This window comes from Neolamprologus brichardi, chromosome 2, assembly GCF_056152115.1.
Source record: "Neolamprologus brichardi isolate AB-2024 chromosome 2, ASM5615211v1, whole genome shotgun sequence".
In the NCBI taxonomy this organism is placed as follows: Eukaryota; Metazoa; Chordata; class Actinopteri; order Cichliformes; family Cichlidae; genus Neolamprologus; species Neolamprologus brichardi.
The window spans coordinates 18,426,785-18,448,402 of record NC_142105.1 but is presented as its reverse complement, the minus strand read 5'-3'; the positions used below and the strand labels follow the sequence as shown (position 1 = coordinate 18,448,402).

The window sequence follows — 21,618 nt, the reverse complement described above, 5'->3', positions numbered from 1 at the left end:
TCAGAGTTTTGTATGTTTATGATGTCATGTATGGCTGTGCTTTTTAGCCTTGTTAGCAAGCTAACTGCTGTTTTTGGAGACATGTTTCTAATGTTGCCTCTGTACATGAGCACAGTGGATTTAAAATCAAAAAATTAAGTTGTGTTTGAAGATCAGATTTTGAGTTTTAATTTACAAGCTTTAACAGAAGTGCAGAATTTACTGTTGAGGAATAACATACGTTTTTATACACAGCGCCCCGTTTTCAAAGGCTCATGAGTACTTCGACAATTGATTTTATATGAAAGTTTTATGTCAAGGGGAGGCCTGTTCCCTCGTTATTCCATAAAAAAAAAATTCAAAGAAAACTGGAGTTGATTCCAAGTGTTGTACAAGTGAACCTGTATTTGGTAGTTGTGTTCAAAAGAGAGGCTGATGCAAGGGAAGGAGGCAAGTATTAGTCTGAAAAACCATTTAAAAACAAACAAACACATAAAGCCATTTGAAAAATGAAAAAATTGGAAAAAGGCCAAATCAATCAATCTGGTATATTCCTGAAAAGGCCAGGTCAGCAGCTCAGGAGCACCAAACACCTTCAAAGACCACAGAAGATGAAAATAATTCAAGAACGCTCAAAGAGGTAGCTGCATCATTGTCAAGGTCCACAAGAGACGCCTTCATGAATGGAGACAACAGAGTGCAAACCTCTGGTTGCACTAAAGAACCATCAGAAAATACACTTTTATTAAACTTCCTGAATTAAAGTTGAAGAGCTGCACTTTAATTGCATCTTGATTGGTTAACTTAAATCCCACTGCGGTCATGCCACAAAAATTGTGTCACTGCACAAGAACTAATGGACCTACCTATAAACCCCACCACCTGACAATGTAGACAATACTGCTACAACAATGCTTCAGTTTGAATAATTATTTCTGTGTAGCATGGAAATGTTTCACACACAGGGTAAGAAAACACAGAGTAAACACACTAACACCACAAACTTCTGGCATGTCAGAAGTCATGATTATGTGATCACTGCTGTGTCCAAAAATATTGTTTGTGTTGCCTTTCTGCTACTCTCACCGTCACTCCGAGTGCCTGACTCACAACAACAACACAATATCATTTGTTTAAATGCACTACTATTTCTCACTTGTTTTCTTGTGCGATACTGCAGAGTAATCAAAGAGTAATTATTGCAGCTCTTTACAATCTCTGAAGCATACAATTGTTGCCTGCAGTTTTAAATTGACTAAGAGGCACTTACTCAGACACTTCTTTTAAGCCACTTTTTGGCAGAATCTTTTTTTTACTTGTCAAAGTGAAAATACACTAAAACTTTTTTCTTTTTTCTGAGACTGTTGAGAAGCACTCAAATGATTTAAATCTACATCCTTAAAGACTCTGCAAACTAAATCACTAAGTGAATGCACAACAGACAAGAGCATGCCACCCCATTCGCTCCAGTAGATTTAGCAGGTTTTCTCTCAAATAAATTCCAAAAGTCTCTTAGGTAACGTTTCTCTACCTACAGGAAGTGAAAAATTCAAATACAACAACACAAATCTGTTTGACAAGCAGCGAGGTTTCTAGAGAGATAGATGGATTCACTAACATTCAGTCTTTTATCGTCAGTGTCCCTTTAAAGCAATCAGAGAGCAGCAGAATGGGTTAGCGCGTTAGCTTGTGCATTCATGCTTTACATGCGGATCCACTGTATGTAAGTATGGATCTCTGAGGGCTAACATCTGTTACAATATGTACCCGTGTTTCACTGCACTTACTCACCTTCCCATGAATCTTTGCACCCAGAGGGAGTCTTCGAGTTGCTATAGAGACCAGAATACAAAACATTGCTGAGGAGAAGGCAACGGCAGCAAACACAAGACCCCAGGAGAGGCTGCAGAAGTAACAGGAGCTCTCAGCAGATGTGCACACCAAGACGTGCACTGAGGCAAGAAGTAGGCACAAGAGGTAAAAAGGCAGGGAGAGCAGGGCTGAGAGGATGGGGAGGTCCACTGCTGCGGCACCGCTGAGGGCTTCAGGCATAGCCAGCAGTAAGACCAACAGGAGCTTAAAGGCCAGGAGAGACAGAGAGGAGAGAAAAAGTCTTTTACAAATCTGATGCAATCATTGTAATCTCCAGTTTTATAACCTCCCCAATTTATGTGAACAGTGAAGAGCAATTTAATAACAAACATAATGCATGCATGTACACATTTAACTGATTTTCTAATTGAAAGAGACTTATGATGCTCTTCTTTTATTTATTTATTTTTTTATGCAGTCGTGCTAAAAAGGTTTTACAGATCAGGACAGACTAAAAATCATCTGGTCCTCAGTAGGTCTGAAAATTAGGTAAATACAACCTCGCAAATGATAAATTACACTGTTTCATTACATCCATCCATCTGCTTATCAAATTCAGGGTCGCAGGGGGGTAGCCTATCCCAGCTGTCATGGGTGAGAGGCTCGGTACACCCTGGACAGGGGTCATTATATATTTAAGCAAAAGTGAGCCCACATTTACAAGCAGTATGTGAAAAACTAAGTGCATCCTTACTGCTTCCTTAAAAGAGTAAATAGCAGCCGTGTACTGATAATCAAAAATATTATTTCAGTAAAGGGAGCACCTCTATAAAGTTTGATGGTCTGGAGCTTTTAGATGTGTGTTAACACAATGCCAAACAGCAAAGCCACAGCAGTGGTCTCAGAGACCCAACTGTTGCTCTCCATCCATCTGCAAAGGGTTATAAGGCCATTTCCAAAAATCATTCTACAGTGAGAAAGATTATTCCCACGTGGAGATCAGACTGTGCAATGTTCAGAGAAACTGCAAAAAGCCCAAGAGCTCAAACTGTTAAATGTTGAAGTTCATAATAGTACAATAAGAAAAAGATTGAATAAGTAGGTCTTGTTTAGAAAGGTTGCCAGGAGAAAGTCTCTTCTCTCTAAAATAAAGAATTCAGTGTGTGTGAGCTAAAAGCTCAGCTATAAACGCTCATTTCAGACAGTTTCATGGCTATCACTGACATCAGTAGAAGGGGATATCCCTAATATCCCTAAGAAGAAAGCCGGCTTAAAGGGTCAGTGGCCTTAATGGAAGAGGACCTAAAAGAACCAAGAACCTTGTAGCAAGGCCCAATACAAGATAAACACAATAGATCCCCCTCTAAAGTAAATCTATCTTAGGACGGCTTCATTGTCAGAAATATTTCCACTATCAAAAAGAAAGCATGACACCTGGTGAGGGTTTAGTTTTTACTTTTTGTTGCCGTGCACCTCACTCCCATACTAAAACTGATAAGCAGCACACCAAACTATTACGAGTGCAGATAAAAAATATGATGATCCGGTCCTTACCTGAAAGACAAACACCATGCCTGCAATCATGGAGTACATGTCATACTTGCCCAGCTGTTTGCTCAGAGCAGCGCTCATGGCAGCCAGGGCCTCCAGATACTGCCTCAGGACCTTTTTGCCCACGTTGGTCAGCACCTCGGAGGTGTTTCCTTCCAGGTAAAGCTTCATCCAGTTCCCGTGAGCCTTTTCTGCCACACGAAACTGCTCAAACCCCACCTCTGGAGTGGAGAGAAGTGGAAGGGAGCATGTTTTAAAGCACTATTATTTGCAATGCTCCAGCTACTGCAATCTGAATTTCAGGAGGGAGGGAGTGAGGAGGACATTTATAGCACCTGATTTTTTTAACAGTTTGTGAGGAATTTCATTAGGTTTACAGTTTGATTCTCACATAATTTCTTGGTTTGCTGCCATGTGATTAATCAGGACAAACCTTCTAAAATACAAAAACTAAGTTTTAGCTTTTATATAGAGGAGAAAAACTTTGCTGCCTGGATCTCTGTGACCTAAATGAAATATTCCTAATGTTATAGGATAAACCATTCGCTAACTGTGGGTATTATTTCCTCATAATATGAGCAATTTTTCCCCATATGCTGACATATTAATTAATTACAATGTTAAGCCACAGGTGGCTGATACTGGTACAGCTTGCGGAGTATTTTTACTACGAGCTCATTAAAAACCCAAACTGATCCATGACAAATGTGAAGAAAAGGTTTCATATTGCTGCCTACCCTGTTGTAATTTAGCCAAAAGAAAATGCAGACATATTCCAACTGCTTGTTTTCTTAGAAATGAGACTATTTATGAGTTCATCAATCATTGATGTTGAATTCTGTTTTTCAGAAATAGAAACCTATTAAATTTCAGCATTTTCTTTTTCCCGCGTTCTTGTGTCAATAACGTTCGCTAAATTGAAAACAATACGCCTGTGGTAAAACCATTTAGTTTGGAGCAAAGCAATGTACAATTTATCAAGATGCTAACTATGACAAGCTGTGACTCATTCACATGTTTACAGATGAAATTATGCTCCCTTTCATTTTACTTCAGCCTGTTCAAGGACGAAGCAACGTGTAGGCTTTGAGTAGTGGTATACTTCAGTGAAACACACACACACACACACACACACACACTACTAAAAACAATCACCTATCTCAGCAGCATAGGCAGAGATGATAAATAGTCACTGTGGCTTTGCCAGACAGAAGGGTTGGTTGAAATATCAGAACTTTAAGCCACAGGCATGAATCATGCAATATCAATGGCCCTAGCCATGTTTCATCTGTCTAAAAGTACAGGGATTGGTTAATGGCTCTGCAAGACGCCTGAGGTTACACGCACGCACGCGCACACACGCACACACACACACACACACACACACACACACACACAAAACAAACAAACAAACAAAAAGACAATATGAAGATTGAAGCAAAGCAGACAGAGAGAGAGTGAGGCAGAGAGAGTTTCTAAAGTTTGTATCGCCACAGCTGAACTTTATAAAGTTGCAGGTTAAGTCTACTGTAAGTCTAATAAATGTGACTGCAAAAACAGAGAAACCCCCCCCCCAAAAAAAAATATCATAAAATATTTAACTTAGTGCACCAGACTGAAGCTGAGAGTGGCCGGGCATTATAAATCCTTGCTAAGTTTTTTCTCCAATGAGCTACTTTTTTGTCTTCCTGATGAAACCTCATTGAATACTGAAATCAGAAACGGACAGAAGGCTGATTTCTCCTAAGCAACTCCTCACACGCCCAGTAAAGATTCGACCCTAACAAATGTCCAACAGGCATGCTACTTAAAATAACATCCCCGGCGAATTTCCCAGCAATTTCCCATGATTACCCAAGTGGACGAATACAAAAAAAGGCAACATATCCAAATGTAGGTCTGCTGAGATAATTTCCATTTCATCCCATCTCTATGGAAACCAGGGACCAAAATAAAGTGGAAAAACTGCTGCCAGTGCTGAGTGTTTTTTTATGTTACAGGAAATAGTAGTTGTTTTGAAAATGCCCCATTTACTTTATGTAGAAGTTTGCTTCGGTTCACCACATCTGTTTTTTACATGGGTACATTTGTGTACAAAGTGCACAAGGGCTATCATAACATAAATTGGTTTAAATGTTTACACAGGCCTAGAGATTGGTTGGCAACCCCAGGAAACCTCTGATAATTAGTAGAACCCCCCGCAAGTAGGGAGATCCTGTCTCTAGCATACTGCTGTCATCACCTATAGTTTACATGGAGGATGGCAACTTGTCAGCATTTAGTCTCCGGCCTGTAGCTGCGCATTTTAAAATCTGCTGAATGAAACGGTAAGGCACAACTTTTACTTTGAAGCCAAAAGGTCTCTGTTTCCAGTTTGCATAACACATTTTCACAGTTTCACTATCACTTAGTAAGTAGTTGGCGAGTGTTTGCAGACTCACAGTGAGACTAAAGCAACCTGCTGGCAACCAAAGGCAATTGCAAGAAAGGGGGCCGGGTCGTGGGGGCAGCAGCCTAAGCAGAGAAGCCCAGACATCCCTTTCCCCAACCACCTCCTTCAGCTTGTCCGGGGGAACACCAAGGCATTCCCAGGCCAGCCAAGAGATATAATCTCACCAGCGTGTCCTGGGTCTGCCCTGGGGTCTCCTCCCGGTGGGACACGCCCAGAACACCTCACCCCGGAGGCGTCCAGGAGGCATCCTTGTCAGATGCCCAAAGAAGTTCAGTCATCCGGGAGGGGCTCAGAGTAGAGCGACTGCTCCTCTACATCGAAAGGAGTCAGTTGAGGTGGTTCTCTAAGGAAGAGGCCAGCCACCCTTCGGAGGAAGCTCATATACTTGTTTCTACACTGTAGCAACTGCCAGCAACCACTCACCAACTAGTTGTGGAATAACATAGTCTTCTCTTGCGACCAGTGTTTACCAGGGAGTTACTGATATGTCTCTAGGCCTTAGTTCTTCTAGGCCTTAGCAATCAGTTCCACAGTGTCTACCAGCAAACTCCAATGACTGGGGGTTAGCAGATGTCTGCCGAACAGTCTCTAGGCATGTGTGATTGGGGCCTTAAAGGCCTGGAGCCTGCTTCGTGGGCTTCTGGTGTCTAGCAGTTCAGAACATCACTAGAGCTTGTGAGAAAACACCAAATAGGTTACTCTTCCACTTTAAAAGCATGTCCATAGGAAGTTGCTGTCCATAGTAGGACTGTTCGATATAATGATATATATCGGATGACGATATAAAAACGTCTATCGTTTCATTTTACGCTATTGTTTGTTTCGTGGTGTCACAAATAAACTGTTTACGGCAATATTTTTTCATCGTTTTGATGGTCACTGTATTGGCTATATTAATTTCTTAAAGTTCTCTCTTTCTCTTATATTTAATATAACCACACTACGGACGGACAAGCGCCTGTTTTTATGCGTCGTGTGCTAAAAAATAAACCTTAGTCTCAAACATTAAAACAGGCTTTTCCCTGCAGTATGCCGTGTAATAAATACTCACAAAGAAAACAGCAGCCGTTATATTATACACAAAAGCAGGTTATTCTTTACTAGTGTACATCGCTCAGTAATTTATGCTGGAAACCTACTTGTTTTCCTACTCAAGCAGATTACGCTACCTTTGTGTGCAGAGTGCAAGAGTCTAAAGTTTTTTAATAGCATCTGAAGTCTTAGTCTGTCTCTAATGATGATCAGTAGGATATATGGATTCTTACGTGCATTTACAATCCTGTCCTAATTTTTTTTAGCAAAACACTGATTTACAATTTTAAGCACCTATTTGTACATGGTCTAAATTTACACTTACACAGCTGCAGAGCCTATGCTGTTCTCAGTCTATATTATGTGCTTTAATATGATAGTTTCTTACTTTATAAAATCAGTTGCTCTGCTATAGATCCTGCTAACTGAAGCCCTTGCATGTGAATGTGCTTTTAGCTAGATTGATGAACCTTGGGTTAACTTTTGGACTACATCGTGACCATGAGTTATTAATTTTGTGGCATTAATATTCTTTTACACCTACTGTGTGGGGTGTAAAGTAATCTTCATCTAGGATTCAGCTGAGTTGCTATGCAAAATTATATCACAACACATCAAGCAGTTGTGCATATATGCTATTGAAAGTGATGGAGTTATTAAATAGTAGTGTTGTCCTTATGCAGTCAGGTCCATACAGTAAGTACCGTATCTGTCGGACCATAAGACGCACCGGATTATAAGGCGCATTAAACGAAACAAAACAGTCAGATAAGTCAAACTTTACTCAACTCATTTTTCTTACTTCCTCCACTTCCGTACCATTGATTCATTAATGTGGAATTCTCTCACAGCTGCTCTATTCCCATGTTGTTGCAGTATATTAATGACTAACCTCGGAATTGTGGATGGATTTTTGTCCCTAACCATCGGGAACCCTCATGGTAACTTTTATCGAGTGGAAAAAAGTTAGCGTTCATCCTCCAGCTTCACTGTATTTAAATTATGCTAGCATAGCTGTGTCGCTAGCGATCACGTAGCACATCATTATATACCAGCTAGTCCAACTTCAGTAACCCTACAAACATTACTGCTGTTTAGTTTTCTGTCTTCATTTATGTTGGAAGTGATAGCAGAGCTGTACGTTTGAATTCTTTCAGAAATCTCTCACTCAGAACATGCTATATCATGTTTAGGTGGAAGCTAGCGAGCTAACTTCCTGCTAACTTCTAACTCCATTAAATTTAATAAATTCTGTTTTCATTGATGCCTGGATGTTAAACTTAATTGTTACACCTGGTAAAGCAGCAATGCTGATCATTTTATTAAAGATGAAAGAATTTAGACAGTTTTTAACTCTCAGTGTTGCCGCAGTGTTCGTTTGACTTTGGGACCTGAAGCAGAGTTTTGGACCCAGATTCCTCTGCAAGGCTCCTGACTACGGTAGCCGTAATGCTCCGACATTAGCTTCGTAGCTTAGCAAAGTTGTACTAAAACATTTTTTGACAGAGTTTTGAGCGCCGTGTACCACATAAAATCGGTTTGAGGTCAGTAAGCGCAACCAGAATTCATACATAAGACACACTGTCGATTTTTGAGAAAATTAAAGGATTTTAAGTGCGCCTTATAGTGCGGAAAATACGGTAAGTGAACATTCACACATCACAGTGCATTTTAAAATAAGTTAATCCAGTACCTTTGTGAACCATTTTGAATAAAGCAGAAGCATTGTGCTATTGCCCAAATTTTATAAACCTGCTATATTTGTACCATTAGTTACTCAGCTTCATGGAAGTTAATAGTATGATGGACTATTAACTTCCATCTAGTCAACTCCCAAAATGAAAAAAGTAAAGACATCATCTGAAACTCAAATGTGTTATGCTTTTCTGGACTTTTTTCCCCCTTTGCTCACAACATTTTCTCTAGGATAGCATGCTTAGAATACAACTTAGTCATCAAAAACATTTAGGGAAAACAACTTCTAAATAAGAAAATGCTATGTGTCAAATCATTTATGTAGTTCTATCTCTGCCTCTTTGGGATATTTTAAAAAGATAAAATAAATTACTTCTGACTGATGGTAATTGCTGCTGTTGGTGTATCGAATGCTTCTGAAAGTGAAAGACGGCAAGAGAAAGAGTGGGAGACAGACAAGAAGGGTGGGGGACAGACTCAAAGATGGATAACTCAGACAAACCGCGTGACCCCGAGATGCAAGTAAGGAGCAAAGCCATGTGTGAATATGTGCATGCATTTGCACAGAGATGCAAATGCATGCACAATGCATGTTGAAGATCAGAGCATAGACTTTAAGTCGTGGGAGCTGGAAACGCTCCCACGACAACAAACTGACTAGTATCTAATGTTTGGCAAAAGTTAGTACTTTTTTTTGTCTCAAACTCTTATATCATTGTAAAGCTTTTAGTGCCATACGGTATGTCTGCAAAGTCCCACTGGGTTTATCTTTGACAACCAGGAACTTAAAAATCACTGTAATCACAGACATTTAGAGGATTTTCTAACTGTAAGAAGAATATTTTCTTAACATCTGCTAAACCCCATTAAGGCCCATTAGTGCCTAGTAAAACCGCCTGTTTGAATTGGTTCAGTTTCATCTGACACATGTTGAAATATATAAATTATCAAGTCTGCATTTTTGCTCAGGATTATAGCCTTAATTAAGTAGAATCTTTTGAGCTTGTTAGATGATGCGATGCTGCCTTCACTTTAATCAAACTGCTTCAGGTTAAACCATCTAAGAAGACGCTTTGATGCCAAAACACAGAGACAGACTCAAAGTAAATCACTTTTGAGCCATCTTAAGTCTGTACCATCTGTCACAACTGTTATACGCACAAAACTGAGCGGACTGCAAATTAAACTGTAATTTAAATGTAATAATGACAGTGTTAGCATCAGTTCACATATGTTAGCTCAACAGCTTGTTGAAATTAGCTTATTTTACTACTTGCAATAGAATTAGCAGACTCATGTTGGTGTTTACTCTTCTTTTAGCTCAGTTCTTAATCTGTGATTATGTATAAAGACAGTATAGGTCTCCATTAGTCCATCACTAGAAACATCCCCTTTAACATTATCCTTACTCACTGTTAACATCGGAATATTTAAATGTGCAGCTTTAAGCAATGAATAGGTTCAATGCAAGTAGCAGGCGACATTATAAATTACTTTCAGTTTGTGGAATTACAACATTAGCTGGACTTTTTTTTTTTTTAAATTTAAAGTATGCTTCCCTTAAATTTAATAGTTTAGGAGAAGGCTGAGGAGTAGGGAATGATGGGAATTGATGGATGTTCCAGCTTCAACAGAGTTCTAACTGACATGAGGTAAAGAAAAAGTTCCATATCTCAATTTTGGAATAACTATGCCTTAAATTATTTGGCATACTCACCCTGCTGTGTGCAATGAAAAAAAAAGTAGCTACTGACACCATCACCAGCCAGGAAACAATACAGCATGATGATGAGAGTACCTGTCAAACAAGGTCTTGGCTTTTAACGAGTCCAGAGGAGGAACACAGTGAATCTGCAACCCACCTTTCTCATAGTCGGATATGCTGTCTTTGAGCAAGCAGCTGAGCTGGTGGCCATTGAGATGCAGGAAGCGCAGCTGGTCTCGCAGTGAGGTTTCCTCCAAGACACTCTGGATCACGCGGCCAACGCTGTTCTGAGATATGGGCAGGCCAAGGCCTAAGGCCAGGGTTGGGGTTAGGTCAACCTGCTCCACCACTCCTGGTTTCTCCATTCCCGCTGAGAAGACAGGGCAAAAGGGCAAATAGTAAAAAAGACACAGCTGGTGCAATGGCTGATGGTGAAATAATAACTGGCATGCTTTTGGCCCAAACAATTTTGATTTTGAAAATATTTGTTACCCACAGTGATTTTTTTGCTCTATCAACCTGAATCTACAATCTATCTGGCTATGCTACAACCGTCCAAGGGAAACAGTAGTTGTGTGATCTCGCGTCCAAATGATTGCTCTGAAGATGGGGACCAGTCTGCAACCACTTGCAGTCAGCTGCTTTTTTTAAAGGGACTTAGGGGGTAAAGAATGCAATAAAATTCTGGTAAGACAGTCTGCTATTAATTTCTGATTGAAAGAGGTCAAGCTGGCAATTACATGCACCAAAGTTGTACCAATCAAAACAATAACTTTGGTTACTAGCTGATAGGGGTGGGGGAAAAAAATTGATACTGTGTAGTATCGTGATATTTTGTTTGCTAATAATGTATCGATACAGGGACAGCAGAAATCGATATTTTGTTACAAAAAAGGTTTTTGTGCTCTGACTTCAGAGCATGTTGATCCTTTTTCTGAGCAAGAATCCTGACATTCCTTCACTGTCCAAATGTGTTTAACTTTTTTATGGCAGCAATAAACATGACAGTTTAGTTATTTTAATTTAAGACATGTTTTATTTTAATTAAGTTTAAAACTTGTTTTATTTAATGTAAAATTATATTTTGTTTTAATTTACTTTCAAATTCTTCAGTTGCTGAAGGGGCTGCATAGTTTTCATAAATTGCATAGTTCAGAATAGCTATAATTGTGCCAGATGGTTGCATTCAGTTAAGTTGGACTAGACTGTAATACAAACCATTCAGTTTGTCAACAATACAACTGACTGAAATGAGAGAAAGACTGAGTGCGAGACTTTGATATTAGATAAAATGAATATTGATAAAGTTTACCTTTATGTACAGAATCTGAATATCGCAAAATATTTTTTTAAAAATCGCAATAATATCGTATTGTGCGTTAAGTATTGTGATAATATCGTATCGTGGGATGTATGGTGATTCCCACCTCTACTAGTCGATGGTAACAGCTGTCTGAGGTTTTGTGTCTGCAAATACTTGCCAACTAGGAGGTAAGTGGATAACATAAACGGAAGAAGGTTTGTCTTCAAAATTAAAAGCCCAAATGTGTCAAAACGGACAACTTTTACTTTGACTGTTTGTGGATCACTATAAACAGAAGCCTAAATCAGAAACCATAAAATGAACAAATTGAAAGAAAAAATATCATTATTATATGATTTGTGGTTGTTTCTTGAAGCTTGTCAGACACTTAAGTTGATACTTGGCTTCCTATCCTGAGCTTTCAAGTATACAAACAGAGAGTGGGAGTATTTTCCCAGATTGTCATTGGAGTGAAGTTTTCAGGTTACAATGATGAACTAAACTGGTGTGTGATATATTCAAAAATGAACAAAGCAAATCACATGTCTGGGAAAATGGGAGAGCCACATACTGAAGCATGAGACAAACCCCACAGCTATGATCTAATTTTGTAATTGGACACAATGAAATAAGCCTGGGAATTATCCATTTCATATTAAAAGGAGATGGATTTGCAACAAGACACGGGCTTTGCTGTATTAAGCTCATAGCTATTTGGGATAATGCCACAAAGCTATCAAGGATATCGGCCTTGTTTAAATCTGCTAGTTAGCGATAAAGGTCCCAAAAAAATGTCCAAAAAAATAATAGTCTTCTTCTCAAAGGCGAGTACTTTTCAAACCCGCTGGAAAAAATTAATTCATCTTATCAAATGTTAATCCCACATTAACTGTGTCTAAAACCACACATTAGAATTTTACAATGTTGTTTTTTGTTCTCTGACAAGCAGTAAGTAAAAGCCTATACAGTTACGTCCAATGAAACCTCTTTAGAACAGTACCTGCTTGGTTTGCACTGTAATTTCTGACTTACACAGAACGTTCCCACAGAATAGATGTGTCATAACGCAGTTAAAGGTTACAGCGGCTGAACGCTGATTCATAATTGAGAAAACTGCAGCTGGTGGAAATTCAATGTGCAATCCAATATCTGCCTTGCTAATATAAAATACAGCCATAACCATTCATACATTTTTGAAATGGTACAGTGAGGGATCATTCAGAACTTCTGGAGGTCACAGTTTGAGCACTAGCACATCAAACCAAAACAAATGTGTGTCGACCATGTTTTTTCATTTATGAACACAAAGGTTGCGTATTTATTTTTTAAAATCCAGCTTAAAGGATGTATATAAAAGATGAAGAATGCCATAACACCATCCTAGCTTTTTGAAACAGGATGTGAGGAGCAAGAGGTGGATTAAATCTGAATAAGAAAATGATGGACACTGCACTTTCACAGGGTCAGACACAAAGTAGGTCTGCAATAAACAATATCCTGCTTTGTGCCCCTTTATGACTCTAAAGCTGCGTCCGTGCTGGAAGCAATTCACAGTGCCGAGGTAAAAAGTCAACACTCAGTGACTATGAGGTTAAAAACCCCGACACCAAGTGGGTGGATCCCAAGATAAATCTGAGTCAACTTTGAGGGGAGTGATTGAAGCAACTACCAATAAGACCACAGGGTATTGCTGACTGATATATAACCTGGTAGTAATTATATTAAAGGTTTAGGCAGCCAGAGTCTGTAATTCCGGCTTCACAGCGATGGGCGAAAATCCAATTGCTCCCTGTGTGGCTGCAGCCTAATGGAACCATAATTTACAAGATGAACATCATATTGTATTCATTAAGATTTGAAACTAGTGACTGAGACCTTAACATCATTAGTAAAATAATTATTGAAGTCACAAAACAAGAGAGTCAATGGTAATTTCCCCATTGAATTCTATTTCATTTGACCTCTTTTAGAAACCAGTGTTGACTTAAGTCAGCTTCTTGAATTACGGCCATTTGTATACAAAGGATGCCCTTTTCATTTTAAAGTAATTGGAAAAGACATCAAATTAATTGCCAGGAGAGGCCTGTTCACTCGTTATTTCATCGCAGATTAAGCAGAGAAAAGACCTGGAGTTGATTCCAAGTGTTGAACTTGGATTTGGTAGTTGTTGCCTGAGGCTCTCAATAGGAGGCCTTCAGAGCGCGAAGGAGGCCAAAGGAAACAAAACTGAAGGCGGAGGTCGACAAAAAAGCAGCTGTAGTAAAAGCCTACCAGAGCATCTCAAGGGAGGAAACACAGCATTTGGTTTATAGGTTCCAGAGACAAAGAGTGATTGATTTCCATTAAAGTATTGAATACAGTCCCTATATTTAAAAGGATGCTAGTTTGTCCAATCACATTTGAGCATCTGAAAATGGGGACGGTGAATGAAAAGTTTGTAATTGCTACAAATTTCATTTAAAACTGTTGTTAAACTCCTTGAATTAAAGGTGGAGGCCGACCATCAATCACATCTTGATTGTTTGATTTAAAATCCACTATGATGGTACATGGTGCTACAACATTACAAAAAAGATCTCATTGTCCACAAACCTATGGACCTAAATGTATGACAATAATCTGCCTAATTAATACATTATTAATTATGTGTTATTACAACAACAACAAAAAACTCCAAGTGTCTTCCTGATTTTTTGCATATTTCCTTGGATAAAAGATGGCTCCTTTGCTGAAACTCCTCTCATAATGCACTCCATCTGCAATGCAGACTCCAAGTTTCCATAGCACACTTTTTTTTTAAAGTTGTCAGACCAGTTTCCTATAAAGTCACAAATCCACCTAGATTTCATTTGAGCAAACACAAACTTTCCACTGTCAGGAGAATTTAATAAAACATTCTTTCTGTGTCAAAATCCAAGATAAATACAAATTATCAAAATACATTTTCTAAGCAAAAACTGAGGAGGATGATTACAGAGCTAAACAATAACCAGAAGATTTCTGATACCAACAGTGTCTTATTAACGCAGCTTTGCCCCAAGTAACATCAATTAAATGTGCTGTCAATCTGCAGTAAGAGGGTTATTTTCTCAATGATGCATTCAGATTAAAAAGTGAAGCTCAGGTAGTGAGGTGGTGCTGAAGTCTGATCGTCCGCAGCATGTTCTAATGAAAACAACAGACAGATGAGCTCTCTGCTAATGACCAATCATTCTCACAACGTTCAAAATAAAGTTCTGCTAATGAAGGCCACTGATTGCACTAACTGATGCATTAAAATAGAACACACTTGCATCAATATATTTATATCTAAAGTGGTAATGAGTAACAAGTCTGTGCCTACAGAAAGAAAAAAATCAAGGTACAGAACTTTAAATAGACGTCAGTGTCCTCAATGTAGTTCAGTGATTCAAATAAATAGATAATAACATAAAAATGTCCCTACATCAAGGAACTATAGGGATGTTTCATGATTGCTAGAAATCCATCCATCCATCCATCCATCCAGAGAAGGACTGCTCAGTTATCAACTAAAGCTAACATTATTGGTTAGTGAGGGGCATCCATGAACTATACGGGTGAAACACAGAGACACACGTATCTGCTGATAGGTTCCAGGTAAACGGCTACTTGAATAAAATACTAAAATGTCACTCACCAAAACTGAAATCCAAACTTCTGATGGGTGGCATCACACCACTTCCACACTGGCTTCATTGTTCGGCCCTGAAGGCTTCTGCTTATTTTAACTACCGTTAATCGAATAGGACACAAACACTCTACAAACACTGACGGCAAAAGACCTCGTGATATTTTTTGATCGTGCTCATTTAAACTTACATATTCAATGTTTCAGACTCGTTTGGATTTTGTTTTATGTTCGTTAGAAAAACTTTAAGGTACAATATTTTCCACTCCGTGTTTGGCATAAAGATCACCGGTTTATGAATGAACTTGAATGAATGAATTCATTCAAAAGAAGAGTTTATTTCATTGAAGAAAACACATAATTTGAAATGTACTTGATCAACTTTCTGTGGTTGTTGCGTGTTTAATATTTAAACCAAAAACCTCTGGTGGTTAAGAAAAGAGTCAGTCAACCTGTGAGCCCAGCAGGAGGCATAAAGTACAAACAAAACCACACACGCTGTAGCAACTCCACTTAACTGTTAATGATTAATTAAGGTGAATGGTTCACATATAAAAAAATAAAATTAAAAAAGTAAGTGCCAAGACAGTTTCAAAAATAGACTTGGCTGAAAAAGAAGCAATTATCACAACCGTACTTTCACACTTAAACACATTCATCGCTGCAAAATAAAGCTCTGCTCATAAGCCTCTGTGTGCAATGACACTGTTCCTCACACTAATGAAACGTTATGTGTGAGAACTCAAGAAAGGCTGTAGCAGCTGGCAGACACATTACAAAAATCACACAAGCTCTTCAAGTTAATGGCAAGTCTGCTGCCACCTGCATCCTTTAAACGTGACCTGTTCTGATCACTTCCAGATCCATATTTTCCATTCTTGGACACGAGCAGATTTGATCACATTTAATCTTCTCGTAACATCCTGCAACTTCCCAAAATTGACATCATTTACTCCGTGCATTACCCTGCTAATGTCAAAACCTCAGATTCCTGGCTGCTGCTACTGTTGAAGTTTTAAACCAGCTCACTCTGGAGAGCCTGTTGTTAATTTCATGAACATGTTTGGGTTGTTCACAGCTCATTTAGATTCTTATTCAAATTCTCTGCAGTCAAAGATACGATAAGTACTGAGTAATCAAAATGCATAAATGGTGTGGAATAAGTCATTCTAGCGCCTGTTACCCTCCCTTTAAGCCAACTTTCTTATGATTGGCTGATTTGTAAAGAGAAGGCCTGAGCTTCCGTGGCCAGAATATACCCACTACAAGGTGTTTTACAGAACAAGAAAAAACATGTAAACTGAGCATTTAATACAGTCTGAAGTATTTGGCTCACGTGGATTACTTGAACATGTCCTGAGCCATATTTCATACGAATATCCACACACAGTCACGGGTGTTTTAAGTAACTCTGAATGTAGTGTTGTGTTGGTGCCAGACGGGCTGGTTTGAAACTGGTCAGGAACTGCTGATCTGCAGGGTTTTTGCTACACAGCTATCTCTAGGGTTTATAGAGCAGGTACAAAAAAATACAAAGAGAAAATGTCCAGTGAGCAGCAGTTCTCTGGGTAAAAATGCTTAGTTGAAGCCAGAGGTCTGAGGTGAATGGCCAGGCTGCTTCAAGCTGATAGGAAGAGAACAGCAACTCAAATACCCACTAGTTACGGCCAAGGTATGCAGAAGAGCATCTCTGAACATGTTAAGCCTTGCCTTCCAAATGCAGAAGCAGCAGAAGACCACATCTGTCAGCTAAGAACAGGAAACTGAGGCTACAATTTGCACCGGACCATCAAACCTGAGGAGCAGAAGATTGAGATTCTGAACAGGCAGCGTTTCTTCAATCTCTGCTGCGACATTCAGACGCCAGAGCAAACAACATGAAAGCATGGATCCCTCCTGCCTTGTTTCAATGCTGCTGCTGGTGTAATGGCATGGAGGATATTTTCTTGGCACACTTTGGGTCCCTTTGTGCCAATTGAGCATCATTTAAACATCACAGCCTCCCTGACTATTGTTGCTGACCAGATAATGTGCCATGTCTCAAACTTCAAATCAGCTCAAACTATAAAAGTTCAGCGTCCATCATTTTGACTATGACAATGAGTTCATCCCACAGTCACCACATCTAAAATCCAACAATACACTGCTGGGATGTGGTTGAACAGGAGATTTGGATCATGGATGTGCAGCAGCAGCATGTCAATGTGAACCAAAATAAGGCAGTAAAATGACGTCCAAACTGGTACTATTAAGATGGACCTAAAAAGCGAGTGCATGTGACAGAAAATAAGAAAACATTAAAATTAAGCATTAAACAGTAGAACAGTTACCTTTTCTTTTGAAGGCTGGACTTATGAGAACCAAAGGTGTACTGACTTCCGGCTCCGAAGAGCCTCCGTGGCTGCCGGTCTCCGACATGCCGTGGTCTCCACACAACACCAGCAGGTAAGGCAAGGATCCCTCGACTTCCTGAGAGAAGCAAACCTGAAGGTTAATGGCACTGCACTGTAGATGGAAGGCAAACTTTAAAGCTCTGAGATGGGATTTATTCAAGCCTGGAGCTAAATGTGTCTTGTGTCAGCTAACAAAATAAAAACGATACATCAAGTTTGGAAAACAACAATTTGTTAAAATGATGGCTGCTGGGCTAATGGATTACTTCTTCAGATATCTTTTCATTTTATTACGATGGCAAAATTCGACAGCAACATAAAAGGAAGGTATTAAATGATTACTTGTAAAAACAGAAAGCCGTAACAAACACTGAGGCCATTTTATACCATCTCCAAAAAAAACCCACACAGAAAACAAATAAACACAGAGGGTGAATCGTAAGTCGAGGATGACAGACTTTGATCAAGCTTGGTTTCTTCCTTAAGTAATTCCCTTTCAACTAGACTCACAAGAGTCTTCCATTGACAATGAATTCAACAGGGAAAGCCTTATGAGTTATAGCAGAGGGGCTGGTTTAAAGGCATGACTGTAGATGTTAACAAAACAAAAGCCAGATCCTACCACATATAACCAAAAGACACTTCAGTTCTAATGTTGTATCATACCCACAAACAATATCAAAGGCCATCATTTATTATTTAAGAGTGAAAATTGTAATCCATTAAGCAAGACAACCTGAAAGACAGACAAAGTAATCATTAATGAGGTAGCTGGGATAAACCCTGCCAAGACGAGTTGGATAACACGAGTATCCGAGCAGAGGAGCAGAAAATGCTGGTGTTTTTGTAGATGGAGCTATTGAACGAGAGAACTTTCGGATACTCTCAGACTGTTACATAAAAACATGGAGAATGGTCTGAGCCGAGGCTGCAGGTGGAAAGCCTGCGCTGAACTGTGCCTTTGCGCTTTGCTGAACAATTATATTAGTTACTCAGCACAGCAGCAGCAAAAGACTATCCTCTGCCCCAGATTTTACCTCTTGGATGCTTGTTATAGGATGGCACTGGACACAAGGGACGATGGGGGGAAAGAAAAGAAACTAAAAACCACCTAGCCACATGCTGAGTGAGCCTCTTTTCTGTTTAAGATAAGTCAGTTTTCTCCTGGATGAAAGCACGACGCGGACCTCTTCTGGGAGACGTTTTTTCACACTTCATAACAAACCTTTTTTGGGCCAATACACTGTCCTGAATCAGACACTTGCTCGTGTTCTCCATGAGTAAGCCAGGAGGAAAAACAAAAGCTGCACTTTACTCTGAAATCATGCTTTTTGATCTGGTAAATCAGTGATTCTCAGCCCAGGGGTATTTTAGCTGTTAGGAGGGTGGAAAGCTCAACTAAATAACTCATAGAAGAAAAAGAAATTGTACTTTGATTCCACGATATGGCAGCCATACATGCCCATTCCTACATATATGTTTAAATGATGATGCATGCGCTGTTTATTTGCTTCTCCATAATTTTCTCTTCCCATAGTTCTGGTAAACTCTTGTTTTTCTCCAGAACTGTGCAGACTCTTTCAGATGTTTTCTCATAAATCCGTCTTGTTCTTGGGTGTAACCACTGGATTGCATCTTGTTTCTCTTGACTAGACTCTAACAATAATACAACTACCTCCTCAAGAGTGTTTCTGACCGGGCGATGGAGGTCAAACACAGGAAGCGAAGATCTCTGTTATGCCTAATGAGGTATTATGTCTCATCTGGTCATGAAACTGTCCGGTTACTTTGAAGGTTTTAAAAAAAGTGAAACTGCATATAAGTAATACAGTCTAAATCCTTAACAGTTTATACTTCTTTTTTTTTTTTGCTAAATCCCTTAAAAAAATCAATCACGTCTTGATTGACTGTGTTATATCCACTTTACGCTTTACATCCAATTTCAAATCCCCTGTTGTGGTGTATAACAACATTGTCTGGCTGTCCCAAAACTTCATGACCTAACTGCTCATACAAAGAGCCATAAAAAGCATTTTGTTTTTAGTCCAATCATAAGAACAGAAAAAAGAAACCCCAGCAGTTAACTGTACATTTCAGATAAAGGAAAGACTGGAGCGATATAGCTCATTAAAACAACAATAATCAAGCTTTTCGTTTGAACTTAATAAAGATAACTGAAACAGACACATAAAACTATTTCCAGGTATAAATGTTTTTTTCACTTGTCTCCCTGACAGGCCTTAGATCACTTGCTCATTCTGCAGGTCATATTTAAAAAGTTTTATACTTTAAACAGCAAAAGTAGAAACCAACCCGTACAAATTGAAATATATAAAAGAGAAGATTGAGGCCATGAGCTCTCCATTAACACAGAGGTCTTACTGAGGTCTTTATGACCAGGAGGTCCTGCTTTCCAATCATGTTTTAATGGAGAGTGTTGCGTTAGTCCGTGCTGCAGGTAAAGAATTTCTCTGTCCCTAATTTGCGCTCGGTTAAATAAGCCTCTCGCTTCATTTTGAGGTAGCCTCTGAGGCTACCTCCATCTCGAACCACCGTCCCTTTAAGAGCATCAAGGAGCGGCGGCGGCAAATAACACCCAACTTGCGTGTGCAGTGAGACATCCTGATACCTCAGTATCATAAACACCCAGATATATTAGAAGCATGTGCTGATTGAGGAAACATTGTTTGGTAGGAGCTTCTAAGATATCCTGCGGGACCCCACTGGACTGTGTCTATATTTAGGTCATAGTGCTGCTAAAAGAAAAAAGAACAGGCACAGCTTCCACTAATGTGACTGAAGCAAGACTTTCAAACAGGTTTCATTCAAAGAGCTCACTGGGAGCACATGTGAGGCTGCCCACAGCACAGAGATATCGCCATGAGCCAGGACAGACAGTTTTTAACAAGACAGAATTCAAAACTTTGGGATCTGGTGAAATGTTGAATCAACTTATTCAAAGGAAGGAAATCTTAAAGGGTTACGTGCACTTGGCTTCTGTTCTCTTCAAATATACCAAAGCAAAGGGAAAGAAGAGGGAGGTTGTAGTCTCATGTAGACATGATTTGACAATCTAAATACAAGCTCCATAGCTGAATGACAGCAAGAAAATGCCCATTAGCAACACACACACGGTGCAAAGACAATATGCATGCACAGCTGCCAGACCATGTGAAGGAGAGGGGGGGGGGGGGAACAAAGGCACAAGACCTGCACACTGATCAAAGGCAAAATTAAAGATAACAAAAGCTTAACAGTTTATTAAATCTCTGGTGGTTCCTGCAACAGATAACATAATAAATGCTGGAAACGGTGCAAATTCTCTGTGTAATTAAATGTCTACCTAAAAACTGATAGTGTTAAAAAAAGAATCACTGATAGCATCATATTAATATATTAACCAGTCATTACTTCATATTTGCATATTTTCCTGTCTTTACTTTATTATGACACTAACTAGATTTAAACAACCATAAAAAAAAGAGTTATTCTATAAATTTATTAGAGAAAAACAGATGTTGACAAGCAATAGCTAATTTCAGTTCAGTCTTACGAAGCACATCAGTCCCATTAGCTTCACACAAAAATCTGAAGGCAAAGCACTAAAACAAAATATGGGGAGCAGAATAAAAAATAAAAGTCTGTCCTACGTTCACCTCTCTTTAAAATGGCTCAAATTATATTAACAATGAGCAGCAACAACACTGATAGTCCAATACTCCATCCCTCATCTCTTCCTAAGAAAAATAACAGTCTCTTCTGAAGCTTAATGCTCCATGATGCTCAGAACCCAACAATGAAACCCTGGACCCAAAACAAAAGACTGAAAGGAGGTAAAATGCAAAGCACATACATGTAAGGTTGCAGAAAATGCAGAGTTGGATCTTTTCGAGGGTTTGCCAAAATGAGCTACCCCTCATACATTATACACAGTCGTATACGTTTCTTGGAAGTGGTTCAGGCTTACCTTTCAACTCGGCTTTTCAGGCCACAAAAAACTACCTCAGGTATTCAATAAGGTCTATTGGATTTGTGTAAACATCTTTT

General features: G+C 39.2%; 1 protein-coding gene across 1 annotated transcript in view; it reads right to left on the bottom strand.

Annotated features, from left to right (window-relative positions):
• Nucleotides 1-21,618, bottom strand: part of pigg (phosphatidylinositol glycan anchor biosynthesis class G (EMM blood group)) — an 87,207-nt gene that overhangs the window by 51,489 nt on the left and 14,100 nt on the right. The window contains exons 5-8 of the mRNA XM_006781851.3: nt 17,509-17,647; nt 10,384-10,596; nt 3,346-3,563; nt 1,771-2,055 (exon numbers count right to left, since the gene is read on the bottom strand). Of these exons, the coding sequence (XP_006781914.1) occupies nt 1,771-2,055; nt 3,346-3,563; nt 10,384-10,596; nt 17,509-17,647 (855 nt within the window). The remainder of the gene's footprint in view (nt 1-1,770; nt 2,056-3,345; nt 3,564-10,383; nt 10,597-17,508; nt 17,648-21,618) is intronic.